The sequence below is a fragment of the Oncorhynchus gorbuscha genome, linkage group LG16 (assembly GCF_021184085.1).
Source record: "Oncorhynchus gorbuscha isolate QuinsamMale2020 ecotype Even-year linkage group LG16, OgorEven_v1.0, whole genome shotgun sequence".
NCBI classification, from domain to species: domain Eukaryota; kingdom Metazoa; phylum Chordata; class Actinopteri; order Salmoniformes; family Salmonidae; genus Oncorhynchus; species Oncorhynchus gorbuscha.
This window is the reverse complement of record NC_060188.1, coordinates 66,549,773-66,574,522: the sequence shown is the minus strand read 5'-3', so window position 1 is coordinate 66,574,522 and position 24,750 is coordinate 66,549,773. Positions and strand designations below refer to the sequence as shown.

Genomic DNA, 24,750 nt, shown 5'->3' with positions numbered 1-24,750 from the left:
GTTCCCTCCGCTCAAGCGTTTGTCCAACGTTGTGAGCGCACCTGGAGGAGGGTGAGGTCTGCACTTTGCCGTTACAGGGCACAGACTGTGAGAGCCGCCAATAAACGCAGGATTAAGAGTCCAAGGTATTGTTGCGGCCAGAGAGTGTGGCTTTCCACTCGCAACCTTCCTCTTACGACAGCTTCTCGTAAGTTGACTCCGCGGTTCATTGGTCCGTTCCGTGTCTCCCAGGTCGTCAATCCTGTCGCTGTGCGACTGCTTCTTCCGCGACATCTTCGTCACGTCCATCCTGTCTTCCATGTCTCCTGTGTCAAGCCCTTTCTTCGCACCCCCGTTCGTCTTCCCTCCCCCCCTCCCGTCCTTGTCGAGAGCGCACCTATTTACAAGGTACATAAGATCATGGACATGCGTTCTCGGGGACAGGGTCACCAATACTTAGTGGATTGGGAGGGTTACGGTCCTGAGGAGAGGAGTTGGGTTCCGTCTCGGGACGTGCTGGACCGTTCACTCATTGATGATTTCCTCCGTTGCCGCCAGGATTCCTCCTCGAGTGCGCCAGGAGGCGCTCGGTGAGTGGGGGTACTGTCATGTTTTGTCATTTATTATCTTGTCTTGTCCCTGTGCTTCCCATTCTATTCGTTTCCCTCTGCTGGTCTTATTAGGTTCTTTCCCTCTTTCTATCCCTCTCTCTCCCCCTCCCTCTCTCACTCTCTCGCTCTCTCTTCTCTCTATCGTTCCGTTCCTGCTCCCAGCTGTTCCTATTCCCCTAATCAATCATTTAGTCTTCCCACACCTGTTCCCGATCCTTTCCCCTGATTAGAGTCCCTATTTCTTCCTTTGTGTTCCGTTCCTGTCCTGTCGGTTCCTTGTCTAGAATTCACCGTGCTGTGTTTGTGTATCGCCCTGTCGTGTCGTGTTTTCCTCAGATGCTGCGTGGTGAGCAGGTGTCTGAGTCTGTCTGGTTCAAGTGCCCTCCCGAGGCAACCTGCTGTTCACCTGCTGTTCAAGATCGAGTCTCCAGTTTGTCCTCGTCATTTCGAGTGAAAGTTGTGTTTTTTGTTTGTATTTACTTTACTGGATTAAAGACTCTGTTTTCGCCAAGTCGCTTTTGGGTCCTCTTTCACCTGCATGACACTGTGTGGTTCGGGTCATTGTCATGCTGGAAGACCCAGCCACAATCCATCTTCAATGCTCTTACTGAGGGAAGGAGGTTGTTGGCCAAGACCTCGCGATACATGGCCCCATCCATCCTTCCCTCAAAACGGTGCAGTCGTCCTGTCCCCTTTGCAGAAAAGCATCCCCAAAGAATGATGTTTCCACCTCCATGCTTCACGGTTGGGATGGTGTTCTTGGGGTTGTACTCATCCTTCTTCTTCCTCCAAACACGGCGAGTGGAGTTTAGACCAAAACGCTCTATTTGTGTCTCATCAGACCACATGACCTTCTCCCATTCCTCCTCTGGATCATCCAGATGGTCATTGGAAAACTTCAGATGGGCCTGGACATGCGCTGGCTTGAGCAGGGGGACTTTGCATGCGCTGCAGCATTTTAATCCATGATGACATAGTGTGTTACTAATGGTTTTCTTTGAGACTGTGGTCCCAGCTCTCTTCAGATCATTGACCAGGTCCTGCCGTGTAGTTCTGGGCTGATCCCTCACCTTCCTCATGAACATTGATGCCCCACGAGGTGAGATCTTGCATGGAGCCCCAGACCGAGGGTGATTGACCGTCATCTTGAACTTCTTCCATTTTCTAATAATTGCGCCAACAGTTGTTGCCTTCTCACCAAGCTGCTTGCCTATTGTCCTGTAGCCCATCCCAGCCTTGTGCAGGTCTACAATTTTACCACTGATGTCCTTACACAGCTCTCTGGTCTTGGCCATTGTGGAGAGGTTGGAGTCTGTTTGATTGAGTGTGTGGACAGGTGTCTTTTATACAGGTAACAAGTTCAAACAGGTGCAGTTAATACAGGTAATGAGTGGAGAACAGGAGGGCTTCTTAAAGAAAAACGAACATGTCTGTGAGAGACGGAATTCTTATTGGTTGGTAGGTGATCAAATACTTATGTCATGCAATAAAATGCCAATTAATTACTTAAAAATCATACAATGGGATTTTCTGGATTTTTGTTTTAGATTCAGTCTTTCACAGTTGAAGTGTACCTATGATAACAATTACAGACCTCTACATGCTTTGTAAGTAGGAAAACCTGCAAAATCGGCAGTGTATCAAATACTTGTTCTCCCCACTGTACACACTCAAGGTTACATACACAAACACACCTCGCTACCCTTAGCCAGAGCGAAGCCTCCTCCTAGCAACAGTACAATGCTCCAGGGCATCTTCCTCTGGGTCACCTGCCAGGTCAGCAGGGCAGGGGTGGGGCCGCGGGGGGGCTCTGAGTGGAGAGGGGCACAAACATGTCAAGCAATTTCTACAGTGTGTGTGTGTGTGTGTGTGTGTGTGTGTGTGTGTGTGTGTGTGTGTGTGTGTGTGTGTGTGTGTGTGTGTGTGTGTGTGTGTGTGTGTGTGTGTGTGTGTGTGTGTGTGTGTGTGTGTATGTGTGTGTGTTTCACCTGTGTCAAAGCTCTGTGTTCTCCAGAAGCAGAGGTAGCGGGGGGGCTCAGAGGGCAAGACGAACAACAGCACGGCAACAAACACTGCCACTGTGGCATCAGTCACAAACCTGGAGAGGTTGGATGGTTGGAAGGTAAGGCCCTAGTAAAACAATCCTATAGGATTTGTGATTTTTCCACTGGAATCCCGTAGGATTCTCACAATCCTATAATATTTTGTTTCACCTCTATCAGAACCCTGTTGGAATCCCGTTGGACTACTTTTTTCCTATTGGAAATCAAAAGTAATGCTATTGGATCCTGTAGGATTTTGTGTCACCTCTATCAGAATCCTATTGGAATGCTGTTGGAATACTTTTTCCTATTGGCAACACTATTGTAGGATTTTGTGTCACCCGATCAGTATCCTATTATAACTGTTTTCTTAATTAAACCCATTAAATTATAGTTTGTGGCTCTGCAGAAAATCACTGGTTTTCTAACATGAGCTATTCCTAGTTTTATCCTTTACTGTGTGTGAATGCAAGAACTGCGAGTACAGTATTTCTTTCCTTATGAAGTTTTCAATGTTTTAGTCTTATTCCCGTCATTGTACAGAATTTCAAATCAAATCAAATTTTATTTGTCACATACACGTGTTTAGCAGATGTTATTTCGGGTGTAGCAAAATGCTTGTGTTTCTAGCTCCAACAGTGCAGTGATATCTAACAAGAAATATCTAACAATACACACAATCAAAAGTAAAGGAATGGAATTAAGAATTTATAAATAGTTGGATGAGCAATGTCAGAGAGGCATAGACAAAGATACAGTAGAATAGGATAGAATACAGTAAATACAGAGTTTTGGTTTAGCATGTGTATAGAGAAGAAGCTCGTGGAAGAGGTTCCTACGCATTAGTTAAGTTTTCCAAATTTGCACTTTGCATTCCACTTTCTTACATATCATATTTCATTGGTGAGTTCGTAAGTCATACCTTTTTGATTCAAATGTCACACGAACTGAGGAGCAGAAGACCTGTAACTAACGTTTCAACCGCAATGGCAAACGTGAATGGTAATGGCGCCAACTCCAATCCAACTATTACAGAGCCTCATGAGGTCACACTCCCCACAGATCTTCAGAACCTCCGTATGGTTCTGGTCTCGGAAATTACAGCTACCATTGCCACTCAGCTCAAAACTGCCATCGATGCTGCTCTGGCCCCCTTCTCCACCGTCCTGGATGGTGTCCGAGCCGCTGCAGATGAGCAAGGCCGCCAAATTGACGGCTTTGAACATGACCTGTGTGATGACAGTGACCGCATAGTAGCACTTGAGAAAACAGTCGCCTGGCTGAGCTCCGAAAACCAAAAGCTGATTGACAAAACCGATGACCTGGAATCCCGTTCTCGCGTTTGCAATCTTTGTTGTTGTTGGTATACCAGAGAAATGTGAAAGAGGGGACTAATTTAAGTTCATGTCAGAATTCTTTGCAAGGGTGCGTTCTGAGCCCTCTCCTGTACTCCCTGTTCACCCACGACTGCGTGGCCACGCACGCCTCCAACTCAATCATCAAGTTTGCGGACGACACAACAGTGGTAGGCTTGATTACCAACAACGACGAGACGGCCTACAGGGAGGAGGTGAGGGCCCTCGGAGTGTGGTGTCAGGAAAATAACCTCACACTCAACGTCAACAAAACTAAGGAGATGATTGTGGACTTCAGGAAACAGCAGAGGGAACACCCCCCTATCCACATCGATGGAACAGTAGTGGAGAGGGTAGCTAGTTTTAAGTTCCTCGGCATACACATCACAGACAAACTGAATTGGTCCACTCACACTGACAGCGTCGTGAAGAAGGCGCAGCAGCGCCTATTCAACCTCAGGAGGCTGAAGAAATTCGGCTTGTCACCAAAAGCACTCACAAACTTCTACAGATGCACAATCGAGAGCATCCTGGCGGGCTGTATCACCGCCTGGTACGGCAACTGCTCCGCCCTCAACCGTAAGGCTCTCCAGAGGGTAGTGAGGACTGCACAACGCATCACCGGGGGCAAACTACCTGCCCTCCAGGACACCTACACCACCCGTTGTTACAGGAAGGTCATAAAGATCATCAAGGACATCAACCACCCGAACCACTGCCTGTTCACCCCGCTATCATCCAGAAGGCGAGGTCAGTACAGGTGCATCAAAGCTGGGACCGAGAGACTGAAAAACAGCTTCTATCTCAAGGCCATCAGACTGTTAAACAGCCACCACTAACACTGAGTGGCTGCTGCCAACACACTGTCATTGACACTGACCCAACTCCAGCCATTTTAATAATGGGAATTGATGGGAAATGATGTAAATATATCACTAGCCACTTTAAACAATGCTACCTTATATAATGTTACTTACCCTACATTATTCATCTCATATGCATATGTATATACTGTACTCTACATCATCGACTGCATCCTTATGTAACACATGTATCACTAGCCACTTTAACTATGCCACTTTGTTTACTTTGTCTACACACTCATCTCATATGTATATACTGTACTCGATACCATCTACTGTATGCTGCTCTGTACCATCACTCATTCATATATCCTTATGTACATGTTCCTTATCCCCTTACACTGTGTATAAGACAGTAGTTTTGGAATTGTTAGTTAGATTACTTGTTGGTTATCACTGCATTGTCGGAACTAGAAGCACAAGCATTTCGCTACACTCGCATTAACATCTGCTAACCATGTGTATGTGACAAATAAAATTTGATTTGATTTGATGTGCTGGGTCCAGCCATTGATCCATCACCCCCGAAGCTGGATAGAGCCCACCGCTTTGGCCCCTCCCCTGTGAGTGGAGACGACAACTACGAGCCTAGCGTGCTTATTGTCTGTTTTCACTACTACTGTGACACGAAGCGCATCCTCCAGAGGCAGGGCAAAGACCAGCGACACTTCTGCGGACGCAAGGTGTTCATCTTTCTTGACCTCCGCTTAAATGTCACCAAGAAAAGAGCGAAATTCCTCAATGTGAAATGTAAAATTCATCAGAAGAAAGTGAAATTCTCACTCTGCTTTCCTGCTCCTCTGCACATTGAACACGAACGTTATTGAACTCTGATAAAAATGACTAATACTGTCTTGCGTGGTTGTCATTTAAGCTACACATTTGGGAGGTCCTTTTTGTTTGGCTAGATGGCTAGCATAGTAATGCATGGCTACAATTCCAAGCTTTTGCCGAGCTTTCTTTCCTTTGTTGTTTTTTTCTTTCTTTTCGTCTAGACACTTACTGAAGGACTTTTCACCACTTTATTTCGCCCTATTGATCATTTGTACATGTAAAGACACTCTGCCCCTTTTCTTTTTTTGTGACAGGGTAGCATACTGCGGGACACTTATTTGGCCATCCTTAAAACACATTGTACGTGTTGCACTGATTGAAGACTCCCTGATTCAGGACAGTTCCGTTTCACTGTTATGGGGTGTTTGTTTTGGTTATCTGTTGACCTTCTTCACCGTTTTGTGAATGCCTTTTTCGATTGTATTTCTCTACTGGTGCTATGGAGCCTCTCCGCGTTAGGATAGGAAGGTTTTCTTATATGCACCGAAGCTGCACCGTTTTCGGGCCTTTTTTTTGTTTTGCTTTTTTCATCAGTTTTCTCTGATATCTTTGCAAATGCTTTATCTGTTTTCACACCTTTTTCATTTCTATATTTTAGATGGCTAACAACGCTAATAATAGTATAATGGGAATAGGTAGGCCTAATCCTATAAAGTTTGTATCTTGGAATACTAAGGCAATGAACAATCCTTTCAAGAGGTCTAGGGTCTTCTCTCATTTGAAAAAGCTAAAAGCAGATGTGGTATGTTTTACAAGAGACCCATTTACACACTAAAGATCACTCAAGGCTACAAAACTAATACATTTCTCTACTAATAATGTTATTTCAGACAGCCATGGGAGATATTTAATCATAACTGGCACCATTTGACACACACCTGTAGTAGTGGTCAATGTATATGCTCCCAATTTTGATGATGTTGAATTTGCCAATGGGTTGCTGGGGAAAATCCCTTCTCTGAACACCCATCTTTTGATATTTGGCGGGGATCTGAACTGTGTTATTAGCCCGGCTTTGGACCACTCCAACCACAAAACTATGTCTCCTTCTGCTATGCCAAAGTCCTTCTCAGGTTTTATAGTTCAGAATGGGTGTCCAGATCACTGGAGATTTCAGAAACCCCAGGCAAGAGAGCATTCTTTCTTTTCACATGTACACCTTTTTTTTTCTCATATTGACTATTTCTTTATTGATCATAAGTTACTTCCAAATGTCAACTCTTCTGAATATTTAACCATTGTAATTTCTGACCATGGACCTTTAGCCCTCGACATAGTCCTATCAGGAAAAACTCGTACTCCTCTTTTCTCCAGTCTGATGCAGACTTCTGTAACGTTATCTCCACTTCTATTGATCTTTAAAAATAAAAAAAATCAGACAAGCTCACCCTCTCATTCTTTCTTATGGGAATCACTTAAGGCCTATCTTAGAGGATACATGATTTCTTATTCTTCTCATTTAAACAAAACTCGGAAAGCTAAACTAGAATAACTCTAAAGCCATCCTTGACTTAGACCATCGATATGCCCTGACGCCATCTCCAGAGCTATATAAGCAACGCTTGAACTTACAATCTGAATTCAATCTCTTGTCCACTTCAGACGCAGAACGGTTACTATAGCATTCACATGGTACCTACTATGAACATCGTGACAAGGCAAGTCGTCTGCTCGCACACCAATGAAAATGCAGTGTTGCTACCCGTCTGATTCCCCAAATGAAAGATTCCTCTCGTACTTTGATTTCTGACCCTACGGGGATCAATGACACCTTCAAATCTTTCTATTCCTCTGTGTATACGTCTGAATTTCCATCAGATACGGCCAACATGACTACATTTTTGGGTGAATTGGAGACTCCCACAGTTGAGGCTGAAACTGCAGATGACCTTGATTTCCCTCTCAACCTTGAAGAAGTTATTCAGTCTAACAAGTCCATGCAGAACGGCAAGGCTCCAGGGCCTGATGGGTTTCTAACTGGGTTCTTTAAGAAATTCTATACCAAGTCAGCCCCTTTACTTTTATATATGTATAACGCATCACTTGAACAAGGCTCGTTGCCACCTACCCTAACACAGGCTTCAATAGCGCTTCTCCTTCACTTTCTTTTCTTATTTTAGGTCCCTTATTATTTATTCTAAACAATTCTCCAACTCCCCTGAGGTGGTAATCTCCCTAGATGCAGAGAAAGCATTCAACAGAATTGAGTGGGAGTACCTATTTGCGGTCCTAAAAAAAATGGATTTGGAGACAAATTTAGCTCATGGATCCGTCACTTGCATACATCTCCCCAGTGTCTGTACCAATGACACTCATTCGGATTATTTTGCCCTGGAATGTGGAACATGCCAAGGTTAATCACTGTCCCCTTTATTATGGCGCCATTGAGCACCTTTCAGTAGCTTTATGGGCATCCTCCTCTTTCCAAGGTGTAACATGGGAAGGAGTTGAACATAGGTTATCATTAAATGCAGGTGATTTGTTACTCTATGTAAATGTGGTCCTTCTGTAGCTCAGTTGGTAGAGCATGGCGCTTGTAACGCCAGGGTAGTGGGTTGGATTCCCGGGACCACCCATACGTAGAATGTATGCACACATGACTGTAAGTCTCTTTGGATAAAAGCGTCTGCTAAATGGCATATATTATTATTATTATTATAAATAACCCTGTAACCTGTTTAAATTCTATTTTTTCCATTCTGGTAAAATTTGGCTCCTTCTCCGGTTACAAGCTGAATCTTCAGAAAAGTGAGGGCTTCCCAATCAATCCAGCAGCACTACAGCTCCAGCTGACAGCCATTTCAGCCGCTCTGGTTTCAAATACCTTGGCGTGAACGGAACTCGCTCATTACATGCTCTTTTTCTGCAAACTTTGCAGCAGCAGAGAATTTCAATGAAAACTGATTTTCAGAGATGGGGTAGCTTACCACGATCACTTATAGTAAGGATGCTTACACAAATTCCTTTATCTATTTCAATCTGTCCCATTGTTCTTACCAAAGTGTTTTTTAAATCAGGCTGTTGCCACATTTATCCTAGGAGAAAAGGTACCCAGAGTCAGTAGATTTTTACTTGAGCTGCAAGTTTAGTGTAGGGCTGGCACTAACCAACTTTTTATACTATTACTGGGCAGCCAACTTTCAGAAATTGCCATTCTGGTTACATGCTCCAGATACCCAATGGTGCCACCTAGAGGCACATTCTTGTATTTCTGCTTCTCTTCCTGCTTTACTCTGCTCTTCTCTCCCAACATTCCCCTCTCGCTATACTCAGAATCCTGTAGTGCTTTCCCCACTTAAGATTTGGTACCAGGTTCGACAACATTTTAAATTCTGTGCTGCATCTACTATGGATCCTATTGACAAGAATCCCGTATTCCCCGCTTCTCTAATAGATGATGCTTTCTCTTACTGGACAAGGAAAGGTATTAAGTCCTTCTCATTTTTGATAGTTTTTCCAACCTGGCCTCTAAATACTCTCTCTCTCCATCTAACTTTTTCCATTACCTTCAAATTAGGCATTGTGTCTCCTCCCAATTGTTTGGCTTCCCTACTCCACCCCCTTGCCAACCCTGGGATGGCATATTGACTCTATTACCTTGACAGAAAGCAGTCATTTATATTTAATATTTTTATATTTCATTATCTATTTGTATATGTTGTCATTGGACAAACACTCCACCAACAAAATAAAATCTGCTTGGGAACGGGTGATGGGTGTTGAATTTCCACAGGAGTGGTGGGATGAGGCGATTGATAGAGTACACTCCACTACATATTGTGCTCGTCTTGGTCTCATACAATTTACGGTTTTACACAGGGTGCATTTTTCCAAATCCAGATTGTCTGACATACATCCAAATGTAAATGATGAGTGTGATAGATGTCATGTCTCACCATGAGACCTTAGTCACATGTTCATTCAATGCTCTAAATTACATAATTACTGGGATTCTATTTTTAAAACTTTATCTGAGGTGCTTGAAATGAACCTGCAGCCTTGTCCCTTGAAAGCTGTTTTTGGTATTCCAGAAGACTTGCTCTCCTTGGACCCCAAACATGCAGATATTGTTGCTTTTACATCCTTATTAGCTCAACATAGAATTCATCTCCAGTGGAAGTCTGTTCAGCCCCCCTCTACTTCTCAACAGCTCAACGATGTAAAGTTCTTCCTAAAGCTTGAGAAAATTAAGTATTCTCTTAGGGGTTCCAATGATACATTTGTTAGAAAATGGCAACCATTTCTATCATATTTTAAGGTTTCCCAATAAGCATTACCAGAAGTCATTACATTATAGGTACAAGCATCAATATAATACTATAATGCTGTTTTTTAAATCTCTTATTCATATCAATATTTTTTTAACTGCATTGTTGGTTAGGGGCTCGTAAGTAAACATTTTATGGTAAGGTCTACACCTGTTGTATTTGACGCATGTGACTAATAACATTTGATTTGATTTGATCCAGTCCAAGCAAGTTTGTCTAAGGTTTACTGATCATTTATTTCTTTATGTTTTTGTATATTGAATCTGTATTGAGTTGTTTGTATATTCCTCCCCCCCTGTATTGTTGAATGTTTATTTGTTGCGATATCTCTGTAGAATTTTTGTTTTTTCGAGGACAGAATTGAGGGAGGGTATGGGATGGGAGGAAATCAAGGTGGGTTGACTGAGGTAGGGCGGAGAGGTAGGGAAGGGACCAGGGGGTTGGGTGGATGTGTTGTATGGAGGGAGGGAAGGAGGGTGGTTGGGATATGGTAAAATCTTTGTACTTACATTGATGTACATTCTGTAAAGCTTGAACAAAAAAATACAAATAATAAAGAATACAGTAAATACGTAAACAAATGTAAACATTATTGAAGTGACTAGTGTTTCAAATATTAAAGTGGCCAGTGATTTCAAGTCTATGTATACAGGGAAGCAGCCTTTAATGTGCTAGTGATGGCTATTTAACAGTCTTGAGATAGAAGCTATTTTTCAGTTCCAGTTTTGATGCACCTGTACTGACCTCGCCTTCTGAATGATGGCGGGGTGAACAGGCAGTGGCTCGGGTGGTTGTTGGCCTTGATTATCTTTTTGGTCTTCCAATGACATCGGGTGCTGTAGGTGTCCTGGAGGGCAGGTAGTTTGCCCCCGGTGATACGTTGGGCAGGCCGCACCACCCTCTGGAGAACCCTGCGGTTGCGGGTGGTGCAGTTGCCGTACCAGTAGGTGAGACAGCCCAACAAGATGCTCTCAATTGTGCATCTGTAAAAGTTTGTGAGGGTTTTAGGTGCCAAGCAAAATTTCGACAGCCTCCTGAGGTTGAAGAGGCGCTGTTGCGCCTTCTTCACCACATTGTCTGTGTGGGTGGATCATTTCAGTTTTTCAGTGATCTGTACGCCAAGGAACTTGAAGCTTTCCATCTTCTCCACTGCGGTCCCGTCGATGTGGATAGGGGGGTGCTTCCTCTGCTGTTTCCTGAAGTCCACGATCAGCCCCTTTGTTTTGTTGACGTTGGGTGAGAGGCTATTTTCCTGGCACCACATTCACAGGGTCCTCACCTCCTCCCTGTAGGCTGTCTCGTCATTGTTGGTAATCAGGCCTACTATTGTAGTGTCATCTGCAAACTTGATGATTGAGTTGGATGCGTGCATGGCCACGCAGTCATGGGTGAACAGGGAGAATAGGAGGGGGCTGAGCACACACCCTTGTGAGGCCCCAGTGTTGAGGATCAGCGAAGTGGAGGAGTTGTTGCCTATCTTCACCACGGGGCGGCCCGTCAAGAAGTCCAGGACCCAGTTGCACAGGGCAGGGTTCAGAACCAGGGCCTCAAGCTTAAGAGCTTGGAGGGTACTATGGTGTTGAATTCTGAGCTATGAACATCATTCTTATATAGGTATTCCTATTTTCCAGATGGGATAGGGCATGTATCGTCTCTGGATCTATTGGGGCGGTAAGCAAATTGAAGTGGGTCTAGGGTGTCAGGTAAGGTAGAGGTGATATGATCCTTCACTAGTCTCTCAAAGCACTTCATGATGACAGAAGTGAGTGCTACGGGGCGATAATCATTTAGTTCAGTTAATTTTGCTTTCTTGGTTACAGGAAAAATGATGGTCATCTTGAAGCATGGAGAGGGACAACAGTCTTGGATAGGGAGAGATTGAATATGTCCATAAACACTCCAGCCAGCTGGTCTGCGTATGCTCTGAGGAACACGGCTAGGGATTCCGTCTGGGCCGGAAACCTTGCGAGGGTTAACATGCTTAAACATTTTACTCACGTCGGCCACAGAGAAGGAGAGCCCACAATTCTTGGTAGTGGGCCACGTCGGTGGCACTGTGTTGTCCTCAAAAGTGGGCGAAGAAGGTGTTTATCTTGTCCAGAAGCAAGAAGGTGGTGCCTGCCACATAGCTGGTTCTCTCTTTGTAGTCCTTGATTGTCTGTAGACCCTGCCACATATGTCTCGTATATGAGCCGTTGAATTGCGAGTCCACTTGGTCTCTATACTGACGTTTTGCCTGATTGCCTTACGGAGGAAATAACTACACTGTTTGTATTCTGCCATATTCCAAGTCACCTTGCCATGACTAAATGTCATGGTTCGTGCTTTCAGTTTTGCACAAATGCTGCCACCTGTGGGTGGGTACAACATCTGCTATACACATCCTGATAAACTCAGTCACCATATCAGTGTTTTCGTCTATGTTGCTCCATGGAGGCTACCCAAAACATATCCCAGTCCACATGATCAAAACAATCTCGAAGCGTGGATGCCGGTTGATCAGACCAGCGTTGAATAGTCCTTAGCACGGGTACTTCATGTTTGAGTTTCTGCCTATAGGAAGGGAGTAGCAAAATAGAGTCGTGATCAGATTTGCCAAAGGGAGAATGGGGGAGGCCCTGGTAGGCATCCCAGAATTTAGAGTAGCAGTGCCGAGTGTTTTAACAGTGCGAGTACTACAGTCAATCTGTTGATAGAACTTCTGTAACTTTTTTCTCAAATTTGCTTAGTTAAAATCCCTAGCTACAATAAATGCAGCCTCAGGATATGTGGTTTCCAGTTTTCACAAAGTCCAGTGTAGTTACTTGAGGGCCGTCGTGGTATCGGCTTGAGGAGGAATATACACGGCTGTGACTATAACCGAAGAGAATTCTCTTGGGAGGTAATACGGTCAGCATTTGATTGTAAGTTATTCTAGGCTGGGTGAACAAAACGACTTGAGTTCCTGTATGTTTTCACAATCACACCATGAGTAGTTAATCATGAAACATACACCCCATCCTTCTTCCCAGAGAGATATTTTCCTGTCTGCGTGATGAACTGAGAACCGAACTGGCTGAACGGACACAGTATATCCTGAGAGAGCCATGTTTCCGTAAAACAGAGTATGTTACAATCCTTGATGTCTCTTTGGAAGGATATCCTTGCCCTGAGCTCATCAACTTTATTATCCAGAGACTGAAGATTAGCGAGTAATATACTCAGAAGCGGTGGATGGTGTGCGCGCCTACTGAGTTGGACTAAAAGTCCACTCCGGGTACCTATTCTCCTTCGGCTGTGTTTTGGAACAGCCTCTGGAATCAGTTCAACTGCCCCGGGGAACAAAGAATCCGGTTTGGGAAAGTCGTGTCCCTGGTCCTAATGCTGGTAATGCTGGTGAGTTACCGCCGCTCTAATATCCAAAAGTTCTTCCCGGCAGTATGTAATAACACAAATATTTCCTGGGCTAATAATGTAAGAGATAACACATAAAAAAATGAAATACTGCAAAGTTTCCTAAGAGCATGACAGCCCATCTGTCGACACCATTTCTGTCACGTTCTGACCTTTATTTCCTGTGTTTTGTATTTAGTTAGTATGGTCAGGGCGTGAGTTGGGTGGGCAGTCTATGTTTGTTTTTCTATGTTTTGGGCATTTCTATGTTTCAGCCTAGTATGGTTCTCAATCAGAGGCAGGTGTCATTAGTTGTCTCTGATTGAGAATCATACTTAGGTAGCCTGGGTTTCACTGTGTGTTTGTGGGTGATTGTTTCTGTCTCTGTGATTGCACCAGATAAGACTGTTTTGAGTTTTCACATTTATTGTTTTTTGTAGTCAGTTGTTCATGTGTACCTTAACGTATTAAAAAGAACCATGGACACTTACCACGCCGCGAAATTGGTCCTCTGATCCGTTTCGCCTCTCCTCTTCGGAAGAAGAGGAGGAAATTCATTACAATTTCCCATATGTTAGCTTAGTAGAAACTTTGCTCCAGGCCCTTTGATCTAAAGTGCCCAAATTCAGCATTTTGACATGTCCCTCTGTCAAACCTGTGTCACTTCTAGGATGATTTTAACCCACTTAATCCCCAAATGTGTCCAAGTTTCACCATCATTGTAAAGCCCTAGTTATTTTGTTTATTTGACAGTCATTTTTGAAGATCATTATTTATTCTATGTGATTAGTGATTCATTTGTCCCTCATTTTGTCAACCATGTTACGTGAACTGAACTCTCGTTTTAATATGGTAAAAAACAATTTAAAGAAACATTGAACATCTAATAGTCAAATCATCAGTCAAAAGCAGGAAAGCTGGTTCTACTCTTTTTGGCAATTTTCTGGTGTTTTTTGGTGTAAAACTGAGTGGCTTGAGCATAACACATCAACCCTGTTACCCATAGATAGACAGGCTAGAATAACACATCAACCCTGGTACCCATAGATAGACAGGCTAGAATAACACATCAACCCTGTTACCCATAGATAGACAGGCTAGAATAACACATCAACCCTGTTACCCATAGATAGACAGGCTAGAATAACACATCAACCCTGTTACCCATAGATAGACAGGCTAGAATAACACATCAACCCTGTTACCCATAGATAGACAGGCTAGAATAACACATCAACCCTGTTACCCATAGATAGACAGGAAGGAATAACACATCAACCCTGTTACCCATAGATAGACAGGCTAGAATAACACATCAACCCTGTTACCCATAGATAGACAGGTACAAAGAATATCGATAAATGTGAAGCTTGCATTCAATTGCCACTCCCTGTTTGCACACAACAGCCCACTGGGCACAGACATCAATTCAATGTCTATTCCATGTTGGGTCAATGTAATTTCATTGAAATTATGTGGAAAGAACGTTGACTCAACCAGTGTGGGCCCAGTGGGAAGCTTTCATTCCCCCTGTAACAAGGGGATTTATGGCTGATTTAATAAGAAATCATAAACCTTGTTCTGGTCAACCTTTTTACTTTATTTGGCACTTAATAAGCACTTACTATATTAATTTACAAAAAACATCTTCTTGAGATGGGAAAACTTGTTTTTGATGAAGTTGAACATGTGCTCTTTATGACAGAATGTTAAAATTAGTTGAAAAAAATGGACCACCGTACACTTCTCAAAAGGCACCAAATTGGTAGAATGACCCAGCAATTGGTACAATGCAAATAGTCCGGGTAGTCATTTGATTACCTGTTCAGGAGTCTTATGGCTTGGGGGTAAAAACTGTTGAGAAGCCTTTTTGTCCTAGACTTGGCACTCCGGTACCGCTTGCCATGCGGTAGTAGAGAGAACAGTCTATGACTGGGGTGGCTGGGGTCTTTGACAATTTTTAAGGCCTTCCTCTGATACCGCCTGGTGTAGTGGTCCTGGATGGCAGGCAGCTTAGCCCCAGTGATGTACTGGGCCGTACACACTACCCTCGGAGGCCGAGCAATTGCTGTTCCAGGCAGTGATGCAACAACCAGTCAGGATGCTCTCGATGTTACAGCTGTAGAATCTTTTGAGGATCTCAGGACCCATGCCAAATCTTTTTAGTTTCCTGAGGGGGAATAGGCTTTGTCGTGCCCTCTTCATGACTGTCTTGGTGTGTTTGGACCATTCAAGTTTGTTGTAGATGTGGACACCAAGGAACTTGAAGCTCTCAACCTGCTCCACTACAGCCCGTCGATGAGAATGGGGGTGTACTCGGTCCTCCTTTTCCTGTAGTCCACAATCATCTCCTTAGTCTTGGTTATGCTGAGGGATAGGTTGTTATTCTGGCACCTCCCGGCCAGGTCTCTGACCTCCTCCCTATAGGCTGTCTCGTCGTTGTCGGTGATCAGGCCTACCACTGTTGTGTCATCTGCAAACTTAATGATGGTGTTGGAGTTGTGCCTGGCCATGCAGTTGTGGGTGAACAGGGAGTACAGGAGGGGACTGAGCACGCACCCCTGGGGGGCTCCAGTGTTGAGAAACTGCATGGCAGATGTGTTGCTACCTAACCTCACCACCTGGGGGTGGCCAGTCAGGAAGTCCAGGATCCAGTTGCAGATGGAGGTGTTTAGTCCCAGGATCCTTAGCTTAGTGATGAGCTTTGAGGGTACCATGGTGTTGAACACTGAGCTGTAGTCAATTAATTGCATTCTCACATAAGTGTTCCTTTTGTCCATGTGGGAAAGGGCAGTGTGGAGTGCAATAGAGATTGTGTCACCTGTGGATCTGTTTGGGCGGTATGCAAATTGGAGTGGGTCTAGGGTTTATTGGACAATTGTGTTAATGTGAGCCATTACCGGGGATTCAAGGCTGTAAATTAATTTACAGTATGACTAATAGAATAATCAGATCTTGGAACCAATCCTATTGGTCTCCTACAGGATTCTATTCTACAGGATAGGTTCCAGAATAAATACAAATACAAATAAAGAGTGGATTGACGTAATGGACAGAGTATGTTTGATGACCTTAGCCACAGTTTGAACCAGGATTCTGCTATAATCAACACCTGTTTCCATGGTGATGTGCCCATTCATAGATCGACAGACGTCACATATGCCCTCTGTGATAGGGTGGTCACGTGACCAGATAAGAGAGAACGCAGTGTGTGCCTCTCCTGCCCATCGATCTGTTTGTCATAAAGAAGTGTGCTTACTCTCTCATTCACTCTAGTGAGATCATGTTTCCCAGACTCTGTGTGTGCATGTGCCTATGCAAGTCGTTGTGTGTGCCGGTCAGAGCTTGTGTACGTGCACAAGGTTGTGTTTCTGTGTGTCAAAGTTCAGAACATGTTTATTGACGCAACACAGACGGTTTACTCTGTGAACAACACGTTTTGTACATTTGTGTTTGTTTTCTCCTGTTCCTCGTGTCCTGACTCTTGTTCTAACAGAAGGTTCTGGGTCGAAAGACCACTCAGGTAATCTATCCTTCAGATCAAGCTTGTGTTACTGTGCATGTGTCTGTATATTTCCACCTGCTAATGTTTTGTGTGTGAGTCTGTGTGGTTGAGTATATATGGTGTGTAAAGTATTTCACACTGTGGTGTGTGTTACATACTCTGCCTTTGTGTTGAAGATGTGGGTTGCCCATCCGTTGATGAAGCCTGGGCTTCGTGTGAACCACAACACCACCAGCAGAATGAAGAGCCCCAGGACACTCAACTCTCCATAGGACACTGGCCCCAGACGACGATGCTCCTCACGGATCAAATCATACGCTGCATGTTCTTTCTCTGACTGCACAGCACCACAGCCCCACGTACGCTTCAGACTAGAGAGGAAGAGGGGGAGAAAGGGACAAGAGAAATGAGTGGGGGAGCAAAAGAGAAGGGGGTGAGAGAAAGACAGAGTGAGTGAGAGAGAGAGAGATTATTTAAACTAAAAAGTCAGATAAGAAGCAGAGTGAATGAGAGAGAGAGATTATTTAAACTAATAGGTCAGATAAGAAGCAGAGTGAATGAGAGAGAGAAATTATTTAAACTAATAGGTCAGATAAGAAGCAGAGGGAGTGAGAGAGAGAAATTATTTAAACTAATAGGTCAGATAAGAAGCAGAGTGAATGAGAGAGAGAGATTATTTAAACTAATAGGTCAGATAAGAAGCAGAGGGAGTGAGAGAGAGAAATTATTTAAACTAATAGGTCAGATAAGAAGCAGAGTGAATGAGAGAGAGAAATTATTTAAACTAATAGGTCAGATAAGAAGCAGAGGGAGTGAGAGAGAGAGATTATTTAAACTAATAGGTCAGATAAGAAGCAGAGGGAGTGAGAGAGAGAGATTATTTAAACTAATAGGTCAGATAAGAAGCAGAGGGAGTGAGAGAGAGAAATTATTTAAACTAATAGGTCAGATAAGAAGCAGAGTGAATGAGAGAGAGAAATTATTTAAACTAATAGGTCAGATAAGAAGCAGAGGGAGTGAGAGAGAGAGATTATTTAAACTAATAGGTCAGATAAGAAGCAGAGGGAGTGAGAGAGAGAAATTATTTAAACTAATAGGTCAGATAAGAAGCAGAGTGAATGAGAGAGAGAGATTATTTAAACTAATAGGTCAGATAAGAAGCAGAGGGAGTGAGAGAGAGAAATTATTTAAACTAATAGGTCAGATAAGAAGCAGAGTGAATGAGAGAGAGAAATTATTTAAACTAATAGGTCAGATAAGAAGCAGAGGGAGTGAGAGAGAGAGATTATTTAAACTAATAGGTCAGATAAGAAGCAGAGGGAGTGAGAGAGAGAGATTATTTAAACTAATAGGTCAGATAAGAAGCAGAGGGAGTGAGAGAGAGAAATTATTTAAACTAATAGGTCAGATAAGAAGCAGAGTGAATGAGAGAGAGAAATTATTTAAACTAATAGGTCAGATAAGAAGCAGAGGGAGTGAGAGAGAGAAATTATTTAAACTAATAGGTCAGATAAGAAGCAGAGTGAATGAGAGAGAGAGATTATTTAAACTAATAGGTCAGATAAGAAGCAGGGGGAGTGAGAGAGAGAGATTATTTAAACTAATAGGTCAGATAAGAAGCAGAGGGAGTGAGAGAGAGAGATTATTTAAACTAATAGGTCAGATAAGAAGCAGAGGGAGTGAGAGAGAGAGATTATTTAAACTAATAGGTCAGATAAGAAGCAGAGTGAGTGAGAGAGAGAAATTATTTAAACTAATAGGTCAGATAAGAAGCAGAGTGAATGAGAGAGAGAGATTATTTAAACTAATAGGTCAGATAAGAAGCAGAGGGAGTGAGAGAGAGAAATTATTTAAACTAATAGGTCAGATAAGAAGCAGAGTGAATGAGAGAGAGAAATTATTTAAACTAATAGGTCAGATAAGAAGCAGAGGGAGTGAGAGAGAGAGATTATTTAAACTAATAGGTCAGATAAGAAGCAGAGGGAGTGAGAGAGAGAGATTATTTAAACTAATAGGTCAGATAAGAAGCAGAGGGAGTGAGAGAGAGAAATTATTTAAACTAATAGGTCAGATAAGAAGCAGAGTGAATGAGAGAGAGAAATTATTTAAACTAATAGGTCAGATAAGAAGCAGAGGGAGTGAGAGAGAGAAATTATTTAAACTAATAGGTCAGATAAGAAGCAGAGTGAATGAGAGAGAGATTATTTAAACTAATAGGTCAGATAAGAAGCAGAGTGAATGAGAGAGAAATTATTTAAACTAATAGGTCAGATAAGAAGCAGAGTGAATGAGAGAGAGATTATTTAAACTAATAGGTCAGATAAGAAGCAGAGGGAGTGAGAGAGAGAGATTATTTAAACTAATAGGTCAGATAAGAAGCAGAGTGAATGAGAGAGAGAGATTATTTAAACTAATAGGTCAGATAAGAAGCAGGGGGAGTGAGAGAGAGAGATTATTTAAACTAATAGGTCAGATAAGAAGCAGAGGGAGTGAGAGAGAGAGATTATTTAAACTAATAGGTCAGATAAGAAGCAGAGGGAGTGAGAGAGAGAGATTATTTAAACTAATAGGTCAGATAAGAAGCAGAGGGAGTGAGAGAGAGACATTATTTAAACTAATAGGTCAGATAAGAAGCAGAGTGAATGAGAGAGAAATTATTTAAACTAATAGGTCAGATAAGAAGCAGAGGGAGTGAGAGAGACATTGCCCCTATTTGGCCTATGCAAACCTTTACAAATATCATGTCGTGGTTGAACTGAGAAGAGAGAGTAGAGTTAGAATAATGCACTGTGATGCTCTGGCCAGGTCACTCACTCGAAGCCGATGAAGATGAGCTGGAGCCAGAGCCAGGCCAGCGTCAGCATTAGCAGCATTGTGGGGAAGGCAAAGGCGAACCACGAGGCAAAGTTAACCACGTCACCGTTCTGAGGGAAGAGTCTGACAGTGGGTTTTTGTTAAGAACTTCACTTCTCAAAAATGTTAAATGCCAGTTGATCAACACGATATGTTCGGATACCCATATCTATATTCATACATGGGATATGCACTAACATTTGTGAGGTGTATGTCTGTGAGAGGTACATATGCTATGTGTGTGTGTGTGCGTGCGTGCGTGTGTTACATACTGGCTCATCTGCCCTGTGAGGACGAGGTTGGGTCCGGTACCAGTGAGAGTGGCAGTGCCTCCAATGCTGGCAGCGTAACACACACACAACGTCAAGCCTTTACACATTTTCGTCCTCTCCTTCTCCTCCTCTTCCTCACAAACCTGCTCCTCTGCTTCAGTCCGCTCTTTCAAGACCATAGACACTACCACTTTATACAGAGGGGAAGGGGGAGACAATACCACTATATATTAGAGAGGTTTGGGAATCAGGACTACCAAGAGGTCACAGCCAAAGTTGTTAGCTAGGCAGGCTATAGTGTGCCTGTTGCCTGTAGACATACAACCTAAGTCTATATTTGTCTGAAATCGCCATGTACATGTAACTGTATTATAGCGTGTTTGTGATAAGGCAGTACTCCAATTCTCACCTAGCCCCCTGCTCTGACCTCTGCCTCCAGCCCAGTGCCCCTCACCTGGCTTCCCATCAGCCAGAGAGTTGTCCTGGTGAACTGGTTTGTCTGGGGAGTCCAGTCTATCCTCTGTGGCTGGTTTCTCCAGTGGAATGTGATTGTCCTGGATGATAAGTCTGTCCTGTGGGTTTGAACTGTTCTCCAGTCTTTCCTCAGGAATCATACCATTCTCCTGGCTCTGGGGGATGGGCAAGGGCTTCTCCCCATTCTGTGGGCTGTTGAGCTGCTCCAGGACAGCCTGGACAATGGGGACCATCATAGCTGTGGTGGCTGTGTTACTGATCCACATGGACAGGAATGCTGTCACACCCATGAACCCTTGCATCAGACTGGCGTGGACAGCAAAAGGGGGCCAGTGTATCAGAAAGAGAAAAGAGGAAGTGGAGAAGGAGGAAATAATGCTAGGCTTTAGCTCAGTGGGTTTACATGGTCTTGAATTTTGCAGACAATCCTGATTTGATACCTGATAAACTGATAAAGATAGACACCTGTGATTAGCTACTCACAGGGCAGGCCGCACCCCCACAACAAGTAGAACCCTGAGGGCGATGCGCTTGTGAAGGTTCCATGTCTCCACGGCAACAGCCACCATCAGGCCGCCTACAAACAGCATGTTGGTGTCCTTCAGGTACTGCATACACACCTGATACAGATGTAGGATCTTACTTTGATCCAGTTTGCTACAGCAGGAAAATAATCTCTCGACAGGAAATGTCTATTATTATGTGGATTATAATGAATGGACATTTTTGTAGGGGTTGATACAATATATACACAATTATGTGGACACCCCTTCAAATGAGTGGATTTGGCTATTTCAGCCACACCTTTTGCTGATAGTTATATAAAATGTATATAACTATCAGCACACAGCCATGCAATCTCCATAGACAAATACTGAGCTAAACGACTACCGCCCCGTAGCAACTGAGCTAAACGACTACCGCCCCGTAGCACTCACTTCCGTCATCATGAAGTGCTTTGAGAGACTAGTCAAGGACCATATCACCTCCACCCTACCTGACACCCTAGACCCACTCCAATTTGCTTACCGCCCAAATAGGTCCACAGACGATGCAATCTCAACCACACTGCACACTGCCCTAACCCACCTGGACAAGAGGAATACCTATGTGAGAATGCTGTTCATCGACTACAGCTCGGCATTCAACACCATAGTACCCTCCAAGCTCGTCATCAAGCTCGAGACCCTGGGTCTCGACCCCGCCCTGTGCAACTGGGTACTGGACTTCCTGACGGGCCGCCCCCAGGTGGTGAGGGTAGGCAACAACATCTCCTCCCCGCTGATCCTCAACACGGGGGCCCCACAAGGGTGCGTTCTGAGCCCTCTCCTGTACTCCCTGTTCACCCACGACTGCGTGGCCACGCACGCCTCCAACTCAATCATCAAGTTTGCGGACGACACAACAGTGGTAGGCTTGATTACCAACAACGACGAGACGGCCTACAGGGAGGAGGTGAGGGCCCTCGGAGTGTGGTGTCAGGAAAATAACCTCACACTCAACGTCAACAAAACTAAGGAGATGATTGTGGACTTCAGGAAACAGCAGAGGGAACACCCCCTATCCACATCGATGGAACAGTAGTGGAGAGGGTAGCTAGTTTTAAGTTCCTCGGCATACACATCACAGACAAACTGAATTGGTCCACTCACACTGACAGCGTCGTGAAGAAGGCGCAGCAGCGCCTATTCAACCTCAGGAGGCTGAAGAAATTCGGCTTGTCACCAAAAGCACTCACAAACTTCTACAGATGCACAATCGAGAGCATCCTGGCGGGCTGTATCACCGCCTGGTACGGCAACTGCTCCGCCCTCAACCGTAAGGCTCTCCAGAGGGTAGTGAGGACTGCACAACGCATCACCGGGGGCAAACTACCTGCCCTCCAGGACACCTACACCACCCATTGTTACAGGAAGGCCATAAAGATCATCAAGGACATCAACCACCCGAACCACTGCCTGTTCACCCCGCTATCATCCAGAAGGCGAGGTCAGTACAGGTGCATCAAAGCTGGGACCAAGAGACTGAAAAACAGCTTCTATCTCAAGGCCATCAGACTGTTAAACAGCCACCACTAACACTGAGTGGCTGCTGCCAACACACTGTCATTGACACTGACCCAACTCCAGCCATTTTAATAATGGGAATTGATGGGAAATGATGTAAATATATCACTAGCCACTTTAAACAATGCTACCTTATATAATGTTACTTACCCTACATTATTCATCTCATATGCATATGTATATACTGTACTCTACATCATCGACTGCATCCTTATGTAACACATGTATCACTAGCCACTTTAACTATGCCACTTTGTTTACTTTGTCTACACACTCATCTCATATGTATATACTGTACTCGATACCATCTACTGTATGCTGCTCTGTACCATCACTCATTCATATATCCTTATGTACATGTTCCTTATCCCCTTACACTGTGTATAAGACAGTAGTTTTGGAATTGTTAGTTAGATTACTTGTTGGTTATCACTGCATTGTCGGAACTAGAAGCACAAGCATTTCGCTACACTCGCATTAACATCTGCTAACCATGTGTATGTGACAAATAACATTTGATTTGATTTGATTTGATTTGGCAGTAGAATGGATTTACGGCAGAGCTCAGTGACTTTCAACGTGGTGCCGTCATAGGATAACATCTTTCAAACAAGTCAGTTCGTCAAATTTCTGCTCTGCAAGAGCTGCGCCGGTCAACTGTAAGTGCTGTTATTGTGAAGTGGAAATGTCTAGGAGCAACAACGGCTCAGCTGGGACCTCCGAGTGCTGAAGCGTGTGAAAATCGTCTCTCCTCAGTTGCAACACTCACTACTGAGTTCCAAACTGCCTCTGGAAGCAACATCAGCACAAGAACTGTTCGTCAGGAGCTTCATGAAATGGGTTTCCAAGGCCAAGCAGCCTAAGATCACCATGCGCAATGCCAAGCGTCAGCTGGAGTAGTGTAAAGCTCGCTGCCATTGGACACTGGAGCAGTGGACACGCGTTCTCTGGAGGGATGAATCACGCCTTACCATCTGGCAGTTCGACGGACAAATCTGGGTTTGGCGGATGCCAGCAAAACGCTACCTGCCCCAATGCCTAGTGCCAACTATAACATTTGGTGGACGAGGAATATTAGTCTGGGGCTGTTTTTCATGGTTCGGGCCCCTTTGTTCCAGTGAAGAGAAGTCTTAATGCTACAGCATACATTGACATTCTAGACGATACTGTGCTTCCAACTTTGTGGCAACAGTTTGGGGAAGGCCCTTTCCTGTTTCCGCATGACAATGCCCCCGTCCATCATTTTTTATAAATAATTTATAATTAAGCGATTATTTATTTAACTAGGCAAGTCAGTTAAGAACAAATTCTTATTTACAATGACGGCCTATCCCAGCCAAACCCTAACCCGGACAACGCTGGGCAAATTGTGCACCGCCCTATGGGACTCCCAATCACAGCCGGTTGTGATACAGCCTTGAATCAAACCAGGGTCTGTAGTGATGCCTCTAGCACTGAGATGCAGTGCCTGAGACCGCTGCGTCACTCGGCGAGATCGGTGTGGAAGAACTTGACTGGCCTGCACAGAGCCCTGACTTCAACCCCATCGAACACCTTCGGGATGGATTGCCGACTGCGAGCCAGGCAAAATCACTCAACATCAGTGCCCAACCTTACTAATGCTCTTGTGGCTGAATGGACGTAAGTCCCCAAAGTAATGTTTCAACATCTAGTGGAAAGCCTTCCCAGAAGAGTGGAGGCTGTTATAGCAGCAAAGCTGGGACCAACTCCATATTAATGCCCATGATTTTGGAATGAGATGTTCGACGAGCAGTTGTCCACATATTTTTGATCATGTAGTGTACATTTTCGGTAAGGAAGAATCAAGTTAAAGTGGCAATTACAAACTTCAAAAGCCTTTAACCTCAAATACTCTACAGGTTTTACATTTCCTGCATCGCAGTAAAGTTCTCCTGCAGCAGGGTGCTCAAATTAAGATCCTACATCTTTACGCACGTACCTGCTTGGACTCCATGATGCCAAACAGAGGGAAAAGGACAGCGGGCAGGAGAGCAGTCACCGCTAGTGGCAATACCTCAGTACACCAGTACACTGCCATCAGAGCTATCACATAGGCACATCTTGCCTCCTGCAAACCCACACAGTTACAATACTCTATTTAGAGCCATATAGAAGTACAGAGAACCCAAATATTCTTGAGTTCAAAAGGACACAAACACACACACACACACACACACACACACACACACACACACACACACACACACACACACACACACACACACACACACACAC

At 44.0% G+C, this 24,750-nt stretch overlaps 1 protein-coding gene across 1 annotated transcript in view; it reads right to left on the bottom strand.

The window, feature by feature from the left end:
* Positions 1 to 24,750, bottom strand: part of LOC123999792 (solute carrier family 13 member 5-like) — a 34,371-nt gene that overhangs the window by 6,098 nt on the left and 3,523 nt on the right. Inside the window, exons 2-9 of the mRNA XM_046305814.1 lie at positions 24,455 to 24,583; positions 20,912 to 21,048; positions 20,364 to 20,734; positions 19,955 to 20,144; positions 19,644 to 19,766; positions 16,988 to 17,200; positions 2,579 to 2,688; positions 2,285 to 2,400 (exon numbers count right to left, since the gene is read on the bottom strand). Of these exons, the coding sequence (XP_046161770.1) occupies positions 2,285 to 2,400; positions 2,579 to 2,688; positions 16,988 to 17,200; positions 19,644 to 19,766; positions 19,955 to 20,144; positions 20,364 to 20,734; positions 20,912 to 21,048; positions 24,455 to 24,583 (1,389 nt within the window). The remainder of the gene's footprint in view (positions 1 to 2,284; positions 2,401 to 2,578; positions 2,689 to 16,987; positions 17,201 to 19,643; positions 19,767 to 19,954; positions 20,145 to 20,363; positions 20,735 to 20,911; positions 21,049 to 24,454; positions 24,584 to 24,750) is intronic.